General features: G+C 41.8%; 1 protein-coding gene across 1 annotated transcript; it reads right to left on the reverse strand.

The window, feature by feature from the left end:
• Window positions 1-10,169: 10,169 nt before the first annotated feature.
• T265_13037 (hypothetical protein) lies at window positions 10,170-11,602 on the reverse strand (the record flags this gene model as incomplete). Its single annotated transcript, XM_009166881.1, has 2 exons — window positions 10,170-10,515; window positions 11,310-11,602. Coding segments are annotated over 2 exons (639 nt in total), but the record flags the coding sequence as incomplete, so codon positions are not given.
• Between the last annotated feature and the right edge of the window lie 254 nt (window positions 11,603-11,856).

Below are 11,856 nucleotides of genomic sequence, written 5' to 3' on the forward strand. Positions count from 1 at the left end.
CTGAAACGAGAAAAAGAACTTACATCCCTGTTTTTGATTGAATAACAAACAGTTAAACAGAACAGTGCGTGTGGTATCCGACGATTAAGAACAGGGTGATTTATTGTGTGAAATAACCTGTGGTTTTCTTTATGAAATATCGGATGTCACTAGTAAATGCTAAATGAATGCTCTCGCTACCGTGCATTTCAATGAGAGATATTTTAGTTAGCAACAAAGCTTTGGTTTTATTCTGGAACAGTTATTCTGTGAGCTTTTTGATCAAGTCTTTTATATATAAGATTTATATTCTATCTTTTCGGGTTCAGTGGTCAAAACTTTACTGTATACGAAACACACATGGCACAAAATATCCGATAGCACTCTTGAAGATTATTTTAACGATTTTAGTTATAATGCTCTTCTGAATACGTAGAGGCCAAAAATACCGATAGTTGTGGGGTAAAACGCAGTTGCATCCATTTCTACGAATCATGAACATTGCACACTCTTCATTCGATATACTTTTGAATAGTGGTTATCAGTTAACAAAATAACGTCTAAGCTAGCTCCAGAATGACAAAGCAAAGCCGTCCTGAACATGCCTCGAAACGGGTTTTGCAGTGGCCGATTATTTAGCGTCCCGCTTGTTGGATTGCTGGCTTCAGTTACTTCATTTTTGTCGCTGCTAAGATGTTGCATTCTTCAAGGCACAGATGGCTGTGAAAAAAGGATGTGGGGGAATCAGCATTCTAAAGACAATAAATTAGTGTAAGGTTGACAAAGAATCCAACCGGATAGTTAATCCTCATCGTGATCATCATCATCATCATCATCATCACCGATAGCGCGACATTAGTGCCGCATACTGATGCTTTGCTGCCGTACAAACATGATTTATTTGAAAGATTGTGAAAAAAGGAATAAAAGTGGACGAGAAAGGGACGTTGTGCTAGCTTTCTACATCAGTCCGAGGTGCATGCGCCTCCGGACACTTATTCAGGCAGTCTGGATAGAAGCTGACAAGAAGAACGCCATTAACATCGATTAGCAGCCAAACCTTGCGGGAAGAACGCCATTAACATCCATTAGCAGCCAAATCTTGCGGCATCTCTAACTATACATAGTGAGAATCACGAGATCCCCATGCTGGAAGGCGAGTAGCACATCACTCTGCCAGGTCAGGGGTTCGCCACCTCTCTGCTTCCGATGCTCTGAACTGGGCGCGGGAAATACAACACCCACTTCGGTAAACAGTGGTTAGTTATACGCGATAGGTGGCCTAACCAACGCAGCAATTCTTGTTTTTGATACAGAACACACATCAGTGTCAAGTGAGTTAAGTGTGAGGGCAACAGTAGCTTGTCGTCCTGCTTTCTTCAAATTGTGGGTATTGAAGTTGACCAGATAGACTGGTCATCGAGGCCTGAAGATTGATTTCGAAGGGCCTTGGAATGTCGGTGCCCAATGACGTGCAAATGCTGTTTTCAAAACCGATGCAGGACGAAAGAAATCTTCCGCCCCCACTGTTGGTCTCACGAGCAAATGGTTATTACTGAGGTGATGAGATGAGGAATAAAAAGTATGTAAAAGAGAGAAAAGGAAAGCGTCATGAGTAGCCTGTTTTCGCTTCCCCGCCCTGCTATAAGCAGCAGGTAAGGCGACCGGGCTGATGGCACCGGGCGAAGGCTGATGTGGCATGGGTTCATCTGTATTTGTGCAATACGTGGTTGTATGTGTGTTTAGATATTGCCAGGAGTCCCAAACCTAGACAGGAAGACGATTAGGACCTTCCACCAAAGCCTTTGGTTCAAAAGCCTCGCCCTAAGGCAGCGATTATTGGCGAAAACTGCAATGAAGTTCCAATTTTTGCTAAGTAAGTCGTCACACTTGTTCCAGTCCCATCCTGAAGGACCAGGAGACTGCGTTAGTCGGACCTCTAACCACATGCAAACCTGGTATGGGAGACTACGAGTCTTACACGGATACCCCCTAGTATAACTCAGTGGGTCGCTAAAGTACACAAGCTGTCATACCACAGTAAGGTCCAGTCTTTTCATGACGAACCAGATGGTTAATAGTTCAGGTAAAGCCATCAATTGCAGCGAGACACTGGCGGTTTAAATAAAAAAATTAGTTCAAACTATACTTAACTTATAAATGAAGAATGATTCTCATAAGCTGCCTGGTCCTTGCTGATAATACGCCTTCATTCTAGGGTGGCTGTTTTACGTAACGACGTAACATAGATCGCATGAATGGAGGACAAATATCAAAGTCCAAGCTAACACCAGAGTTTATTATCCGTTCACGCACACCCCTCCTAAGCGTGTCAAATCTCTGCTGTGTTTTGAGAATTTCGTGGATACACTGACTTCACCTTAGGGAGAAAATCTCGGTTCACATTTCAAAATCTCCTTGGAGTATTTGTATTTGTTTTTTAACAGCGTTTGAAGTAATGTTTAAAGGAGCGTTCGGCGAAGATATATCACTACAATACAGTGTCGCAGCGTTTCACTTCCATCTGTAAACCCCTCAATAAGATATCACTCTCAGAATGTGCAAACAGCAAAGGCCAAATTTCAAGGAACCGCTGGAAGAAGGCCTCTGAGACAGCCTCTCACACCATCCGAAGCGCAGTGTACCATTTATATGTTTCATTTTGCGGTAATGTGCGCTCATATTGCCATAGTGTCTTTCCCGTAGGCTCACAACTGTATTCTCAGAGGCAGCCGCACTGTACAACAGAGGCAGTCGCACTGTACATATCCAGATCCACACCTTCGTTCTTGAAAACTCACATGTCACAATCACGTCGATATCCGAAACGGAAAAGCCAGACAGTAAACAACTGAACCGTCACGGAGACAGTAAAATTAACCTCACCAGAAAGCTTAAGCTTAGTATCCCACTGATTGCCGCCTGAAAAAGTAACCTGATACCCCAGTATATTGATTACTGAACTACATCAGTATTTTTTCTTATCCTGCAGCAAAAACAAGCCTGCGCTATCCCAGAAACAAGATAAAATAAAAAGAACACAGTGACATGATTACTAGATAAGCGACAGAACTTATTTAGTCCACTTCAGAAGACTATGGTTTGGGATTTAAAACACAGAGGACTCATTCGAAATCTCCCTATAGAAAGGCATGTAAGCACTCAAGATATATATATATATATATATATATATATATATATATATTGTGGGGAGTATATCTCTGCNCAACAATTTTATCATGAAGCTGTTTCCAAAGAAAGTCATGTAGTCGAGAGAAAAACAAACTACCTCAGTTTCACAGTTCAAGAACTCTGCACCACTGGCGGAGTAAGGTGAGACAGTGTGCGCATGCCACAAATTTTTCTTAATGTTTGCTTTAAATCACTCAGGTGCACTTCCGGGTCACCACGTCGTGTGTGGTACATTGGAAAGGAATGTATATAGTTCCAAAAGCGGACAAAGCTAAAAGCATGTGCAACAATCCTGCAGAAACAAGAACGTTTTGCGTGGTCGTGGAAGGACTGTCATTGCACCTTCCCTCCCACAGAGATCTGAGACAGTGCTCTCTAGCCAAGAGCTGACATCGCCACTAATATCTGAATGTTCGGACACAGCCGTCTTTCAATTATAAATTGTCATCCAGCACTTTACTGATGGGCTTTTACGGTCTTCATCTCCGGAAATTATCCTTGCAAGGGATAAGATTTCCTCACTGAAAGATTTATCGAAAGCTTTCAGCAGTAGCCTACCCCAGTCAGGTTTGAGAAACTCATTTAGGTTATCTCATTTAGCAAGGCCTAGAGTTTTCCTCGAGATCATTACGGACATTCGAATGACTTCAATAGTGAAAAATTCTTCCATAAAACAGAATGAAATTGGACCTGGAGCCGTGTCAGTTATATGAGCAAGCCAGTCGCTCGCCCAACAAAGATGTAACCATTTGATTAGAATTTCTGACTGGTATAACAACAGAAATAAACTATGATAGCTGAAGCGCCATTCCAGTAACCGATATTAGGCACGCTGTTGTTTATCCCCTTGAACAGCAACCAACACGCATGTTTATCCTGTCACCCCCTTATCTTTTGGTGCTTTTTATTCCGGTGCGACTTTGTCACCGGTCTGATACTACAGTACGACTTCTACATTAACCTTTCGGGAAATTCTCACCGCGGAGTAGGACTATTACTCATGCTAGGCCATAACACGCGTTCATCTTAAGCTGTCATTAGAGTCACTTATTTTGAGAAACGCCAACCTACCTCCAAACTTCGTTCTCTGACAAATATCATCAACATGCCTCTCTCTACCACGCTTATTATTGGCACCAAACAGACCACTCTTCAAGCCGAATTTGGCTCGGAATTCCCAAGGCATACGTAGTAATCGTATTGCCCTCTACTGGATTAGTGATGGATTCTAACAGCTTTAAAGCGAACACTAAGTCACCTTATTGTTTGACCTTATTGTTTGGTCAAAGTATTCCAACGAATGAAATCTTATTTTGCTTTTGAACGTCGTTGGCCGTAGTCACTCCAAACAGGAGCTCTGTTTGGCGAACATTGGCTAAAAATATGACACAATTTGATTTCTTGAGGGAAGATGAGAAAATCCGCTTCAAGTTCAAATCAAGCACATTCATCCCACTGTAGTCGTTTGAATGGAGTTTGTGAGGTCATTGTGTTCTCTACGCAAAAAAATTGGACATGCCACATAATAACACTAATAACACCCTTTAGGTGCCTAGCAGCCATGTCACCCGAAAGGAACACGCAAGCTGAAATGCTGCAAGTTTGCCCAAGCCCAGACATAAACTCTAGCAATACCGGGATTGAGTTCGAACCATGGACATTCAGGTCGACAATTTCGCACCTAACCTCCTAAGCTACCTCGAGCTCCATAGGACATAAACTTAATGCGTGTTAGTGCCATACGAACAAAGATCTTCTCACACACAATGTTGGCCTAAGTTGCTCGTGAAGTCTTGTAACTCTATTTAAAAACTCAGGCGTTCACAGTTTACACAAGAAGCCGGTACGAGTTCTCGAGTTGCACAACATACAGTTTCATCCCATGAATGTCGATTTTCTAGTTCATATCTGGAGTAGATAGCGCTCAGTGGCATAACACCGTAGGGCTCCAGCGGGCTGCTGTCATGATGGTAAGCGGATTCCAGTAAAAACCCAGCATTTCCACGCAGTAACAGGGCCAGAGGCTGGTTAGGTGTACAGGGCTTCCCGTCTCAAGAAAAACTGAGTAACTTTGTGTTTGAAAAGTGGCAACCCTCTGTAAAAACAAACGGTGAGCCTATGGGCGAAACAGGTTGGTACGCAGTCATCTCATAGGAAATGTATTAGAGAAAAGTGCTTCCCTTTCAAACAGAATGATTGCGCATTGATACTGCACCATGGTCTAACCAGCCATGTCTACTATGGTGATGATGGTCAAATGTATGATGCCGTTGCTGAAAAAACCAACGTGATTTACGGCTTTGGTTGAACGAAATTCAGATGTGGCAGACTAATCTTATTTTGACTTGGCTGACTGTGTCCTTTTGTTTACTTAGCTCTGAGGAACACAATTCTCCTTGTCTACAGAAACGACAAAGTATATTCATAATGGACTACATAGAAACTACCTACGTGCAACCAAACTAATCCTGAAGAAAATGCCGTGCCAACTAGAAGCTATCTGTCTGACTCTGCCTTGCCAGACCAGCCGTAGGCAAGACTGATAAGTTGTCCGTAGAAGACTACTCTTGCAGGCTGTGGACGTTTGTTAAGAATGGGTCAAACGAACGTTAGGAGAAATTTCTGATCCAATGCAGATGCCATGTGGATAATCAATGATCCTAAAACTGCTTCTGTTTTGTAGTCCGTTTATCAGTGTTACCCCAACTTTAACCCTAGCGTCAACAAAGTGTTACGAAGTTTTATTCTGTCAGACGATTCTGGGTAGCCGATTAAAACCAAGAATTATTTAGAAAAGAAGGCTTCAATAAAAATTTATTGAGTTTTAGTTAGTCGAGTTTAACTTGTTCATCTGAGTTAGCAAACTTAAATGTCCCAAAAGATGTCTAATCAGCCTCTTTGAGATTCCACAAGCGGAGCCCATATTACAGTTCTCCAGAGGGTCAAAGATTTATTTAAAGCCTGTTTCTTCTAGTAATCAGTTTTCGGATAAGTGTCACGTTACTATATGCCGGTTCTACAAATTGTCAATAACTGAGAAATAACTAACAACGCAACAAAATCAACGTAAGCCTCTGCTGAAGTATGATTTACTTCTAAAGAAGTGGTCAGTATTACACATCAAAAAGGCTTTTTAGTGAGTTTTACTCATAGTACAGAAACGTCATTTCAGGAGAATAAATTTTACTTTTAAAAAATACACCCACGGATATCGGGTTAAGGGTGCCTGGAAATGCTGGTTTATAGTCGATAATTTTCCGTTTTTATCCTGAGTTGAGCCGGTCAAATAAACAAAAGCCATAAGCATGGGTGACTGTATCGAATAACGTCAATGAAGCAGAACAAGGTGGACTAATGTCATCGGATCATAGACTGGTAATAAGCAAGTATCACGTGCCCCACAACTCATCCTGTCAAACAGACTGAGGGTAACACGTACAAGCTGTAAACGGTTTTATTNATTTCTGATCCAATGCAGATGCCATGTGGATAATCAATGGTCCTAAAACTGCTCCTGTTTTGTGGTCCGTTTATCAGTGTTACCCCAACGTTAACCCTAGCGTCAACAAAATGTTACGAAGTTTTATTCTGTCAGACGATTCTGGGTAGCCGATTAAAACCAAGAATTATTTAGAAAAGAAGGCTTCAATAAAAATTTATTGAGTTTTAGTTAGTCGAGTTTAACTTGTTCATCTGAGTTAGCAAACTTAAATGTCCCAAAAGATGTCTAATCAGCCTCTTTGAGATTCCACAAGCGGAGCCCATATTACAGTTCTCCAGAGGGTCAAAGATTTATTTAAAGCCTGTTTCTTCTAGTAATCAGTTTTCGGATAAGTGTCACGTTACTATATGCCGGTTCTACAAATTGTCAATAACTGAGAAATAACTAACAAAGCAACAAAATCAACATAAGTCTCTGCTGAAGTATGATTTATTTCTAAAGAAGTGGTCAGCATTACACATCGAAAAGGCTTTTTAGTGAGTTTTACTCATAGTACAGAAACGTCATTTCAGGAGAATGAATTTTACTTTTAAAAAATACACCCACGGATATCGGGTTAAGGCTACCTGGAAATGCTGGTTTATAATCGATAATTTTCCGTTTTTATCCTGAGTTGAGCCGGTCAAATAAACAAAACCATAAGCATGGGTGACTGTATCGAATAACGTCAAGAAGCAGAACAAGGTGGACTAATGTCATCGGATCATAGACTGGTAATAAGCAAGTATCACGTGCCCCACAACTCATCCTGTCAAACAGACTGAGGGTAACACGTACAAGCTGTAAACGGTTTTATTCGAAGCCTGTAACTGCATGTTTTATCCAATAGCTACACTTGGCCTGGTGGGGTTTGTAAGCCAAGTCCGAACTGGGGTTGAGGTGGTTCATCAAGCTGGTTCACTTGGATGTGAATTCCAAGGTCGGCCCTGTTGCAGCAGACAGCCCAATTCAAATTGCCCGTAAGGAGGCGGTGACATATAGATGGTGACTGGACCTGTTTGTTTTGGCTATGCTTCCACATGCAGATAAACTACAACGTGCTCAGTTGGTTGGCCGTCCGTGATTTTCATGCTCAATATGTTTGACCGGTTAAGCTGGATACGACTGGGTCAGTAAAACCTAGATAAAATACGTGACCCAACGTATATCAATTTATTTTACAGTAATTTCCTTCGGTGGGGGATTTGGCGGCTCTCCGGACTAAGTGGAGCTCAAAATTGAGATCGAAGGAGCCATCACGGCAATCCGGCCAGACAGTTCCGTTTGAAGTTTTTGTCTATTGAGCCTGAGGTGGCACCACACATGCATGTTCATAAGCATATTGCACCAATGCAGACAATATCTAGGTACCCAGTGCGACTGGAGCCACTTCATCCAACATTCAAACTTAGCATCCATGATTTGAAGTTAATGCCTTTCCACATCACGTCATTCACCATCTGCTTCATCTCATGGACCTGTTTGGAAACAAGGTAAGGCTAATTCAAGATAACATCATAGTCCATGGATTGCGGAAGTATGGATACATTATTGCTGTAGATTCGGATACCTGATATTTACTGATGGAAGCAAAATCTGTCGGCTTCATCCTATAAGTTCACGAAATGTTTCACTGTAACCACATTTGCGCTAATTTTCCAACACACACAACTCTTGGTTTCTTTTTACGAATAAGCGTTTTCAGATTCTCAGCCGACTGAATCGAGCCTAAATCTGCTTCTATTCAAATCCATTCCATATCCACGCAAACAATCCAACTTACAGATGACAAATGTATGAATGCAATTCATAAAATTACTGCCACGTAAGCTAACGTTTGTCAGATGAGACAGAGGATGCCGCATGTCGAAAATAGATAGATTCGCATCCGTAATATATTACCTTCTGTTTTTTATACTGGCTTTGTTGGCTGAATGTGCCGACAGAATTCCTTAAAATAATCATCCTGTGGGATATACACCGTTTTCTTTCGCTCTCTATTCAGCAAGAAATAATAAAACCGCCGTTTCCAGGATCCGCCTACTACATGCCCCATTACTTTTTCAGCAGCGGAGACAGTGTCAAGGCGTTTTTCCTTCCGGAAATATTATTGGCAATGTGATGAAATACCGATACTTGGGCGCATTCACTGGTACCTGATCAGATGGCTAGTGATCTGTTAGCCGAGTGTGGAAATTGATCTACAGTGATTTGCAAGTCTATTTATTATCCCGGCGAACAGTTCAAACGTACCAAGGAAAGTGCATTCTGACCAGTAACCAAAAAAAATAGATGAGTACGTAGGGGCTAGGACAATACGTGTGAGTGAAGTGCCAGGGTCAGCAAACAGATCCATCTGATCTACGGCTGAAGGGAGTACACGAACCACCGGGGCGAAACTTACTTGTGGGTTGCAAATAATTCTTATCCTCAGATAGGAGTTACGAGAATATAGACATCTTACGAATAGCTCTTAGTGTAGATTTGGCTTCGTTTTCGCCTTTTTAGAAATCATTGAGCCGGCGCAGCCTGCGCGGTCTCCTCGATCTTATGCGCTGCTTGAACACCCTATCAGCGAAATGTACTCACTCTTGAAGTAAGTGTTGATAACAGAGTCAACGAAATCCCACTTAAACATCTAACTGAATTTCCACCTGAACCCATTATACAGAGGCCGTTTCATTTTTCTGTTGGTGCGAGATGTCACAACATATTTTCTAGAAGAATATCGTAAATGACAAATTTATCTATCATTTATTAAGACACAAGTTAACATCGAATTAGTTTGCAAATGATTGAGTAGCGTATACATTTTCTGATCAGAGAATTCCACTTTCTTCGTATGCATCACGTTTTTATCCGTGTTGTGGGAACAGCTGTAGATGCATAATTAAGGGAATTCAGGAGCTATCTTCACTGAGTTGAGTTTGTGTAGATTTGGTAGCTGACATTGATTCTCTTCAAGCATACTTAAAGTAGGTGAACAAGTTATAACTGAGGACAAATAACTTTGAAATCATAGCTCGAGTTGGGTGCTCCCACTTTCCTTTCTTGTTAGGTAGCCCCTTGCATGTTCTCTTTTAAAGTTTATCCATACATATTTCAGTCGAACGTCACTTGCAATAAGTTTCTAGAAAAAATTGGAAATTCAGTTGTAAGAGCTTTTTGACAGTTTCACTTCAAGGCGACTGATGAAAAATAGAGCGCCACTGAAGTCACTGCCTGCATGGACGTTTCTGACCATACTCTCAGTACCAAAGCAGATATACATGTTCCCTCGTGCACGCACACCAGTTTATCATAATATAATGGAAGTAATAAGTGTGTACGCAACAGCTGGCGATTGACCTCGTGCGCTGTGATGTGTATAGCAAGTAACAGGGTGCACGTTGACGGAGGGTCGGATACATGGGCAAGCGAGAGTTAGAAAACAGACAATAGGACGAGCACTATTACATTTTTCTTCTTTTGAATAAGTAGGTGCACTCTACACTAAAGTGAATGGCAGAGCACTTACACGGAACACACGATCAATTATTGGTCTGATTGGTGTAGCTGAGTGTTGCAGTTTATTGCCTGCTCGCTGTCCTGAAAGACAAAATGGCGCGTTACGTTCAGTGCTGTTTTTGATGCTCTGAAATGCGGGGCTATGATTTCTCGCTGATTCCAAATTGATTGCACGAAATGCAACCTGGCTGGTTGAGGATATTCGGACTCCCATTTGATTTGCATGTAATGAAGGGAGGTTGCGACGACTTGCAGCCGGGCTGGTTGAGTGGGCATAGATAGGCCTGAATTTTTCACTTCCGTGAAGAGGTACGGATGGAGCACATTTAGTGGATGATAGGAAATCAGTGTTCCTCCTGAAAAACAAGCGGAATAATTTATTTCGTGGTTACTAGCGTAAAACGAAACCTTTAGTGTTTGATCGTTTTATGGTAAACGTCCCATGGGATTCTCTCTCCTGCTACTACTCTTTCTCAATCCGTTTGTATATGCAGTCCGAAACAAGCAGAAGGCTAGATCGATCGACAAAAATACAAAATATCCAACATATCCACTTTGAGAAACGCACGTAAACCTCAGTTTGGTGTTTTTATCCAAATATGCTGCACTATACTTACAGCACTGAAAGCATACATATGTTCATAATATGCTGGATTTTTTCATGTCAAACGCTTCAGCACTTAAAGATCCGTTCATCTAATCGCATGGAAGTGTCAGAACGCAGATTTATACGGGAATGGAAAGTACATATTTGATGTTCTATAGACAGTAAAGGTCCGTTATATACATATATATGTATGTTATATATATTCCATGTTTCCTCACTACTCATGTCTGAAATGACCTCTTTTTCTAGGTTGATCATACTAGCTGTCCCATACTAAATGAACGCGTCCGGACTCAAGCACTACCTTCACTATAGACCGTCAGCCGCGCGTGTGAGATGTGAAGCTCGAATCCCCAAACTAATAGGCATACCTGTTACCACTAATTGGTAGCATGTTCCAGATATTTAAACAGGTGAACGAGCGTTTATTTGAGTGGTATTTTTGGTTGGTCTGAAGTCTCTGAAGCCTGGCTTCGGCATGCCCATCAAGTTATTGTTGAGCCTGCCAGGACAGGGTTGCTAAATATATTGTTGTTGACTCACCCTTTGCTCCGTCTTTCTTTATATTCCAATGAAGGTGGTTGCCCGGTCCTAATATCATCCCCAGGCATTCTGTCCATCATTTGAGGGAATCTTTCTTCGCCATGCTTGCTTCTTGGAAATGTTGCCAATTCATCACCTTCTGGAGTAGCGCCTGCATCCACAAAGCCACTGTCTCGCTGTCCCTCGCCGGCCACATGACCAGGTGGACGACCTCCTACAGTTTCGGGCAGTTTGATAATATGTTCGTTTTTTGAATAAGTGACGGCCTTGAGCAGTTCCCCGAGTGGTGGATCAGCTTTAAAGGGTAGTGAAATAAGATTAGACTTCACTGCTTCCTCCACACCTTTTCTTCTTACATTTTGGAATCGAGCGACTCTTTGTTCCCATTGCTGGACTACGCAATCTGGATTCGGGTGATCTGGCCAAAAGCGCTGCAGAATTGCCTGGGTTTAAACAGAAGTGCGAAACTAGATTTCACGGTAATTAAACATTTAGTTGAGGATTTAGACAAACCCCGTATGATATATATCCACCGTTATGCAACATT

Source organism: Opisthorchis viverrini (genome assembly GCF_000715545.1).
Source record: "Opisthorchis viverrini unplaced genomic scaffold opera_v5_31, whole genome shotgun sequence".
NCBI classification, from domain to species: Eukaryota; Metazoa; Platyhelminthes; class Trematoda; order Opisthorchiida; family Opisthorchiidae; genus Opisthorchis; species Opisthorchis viverrini.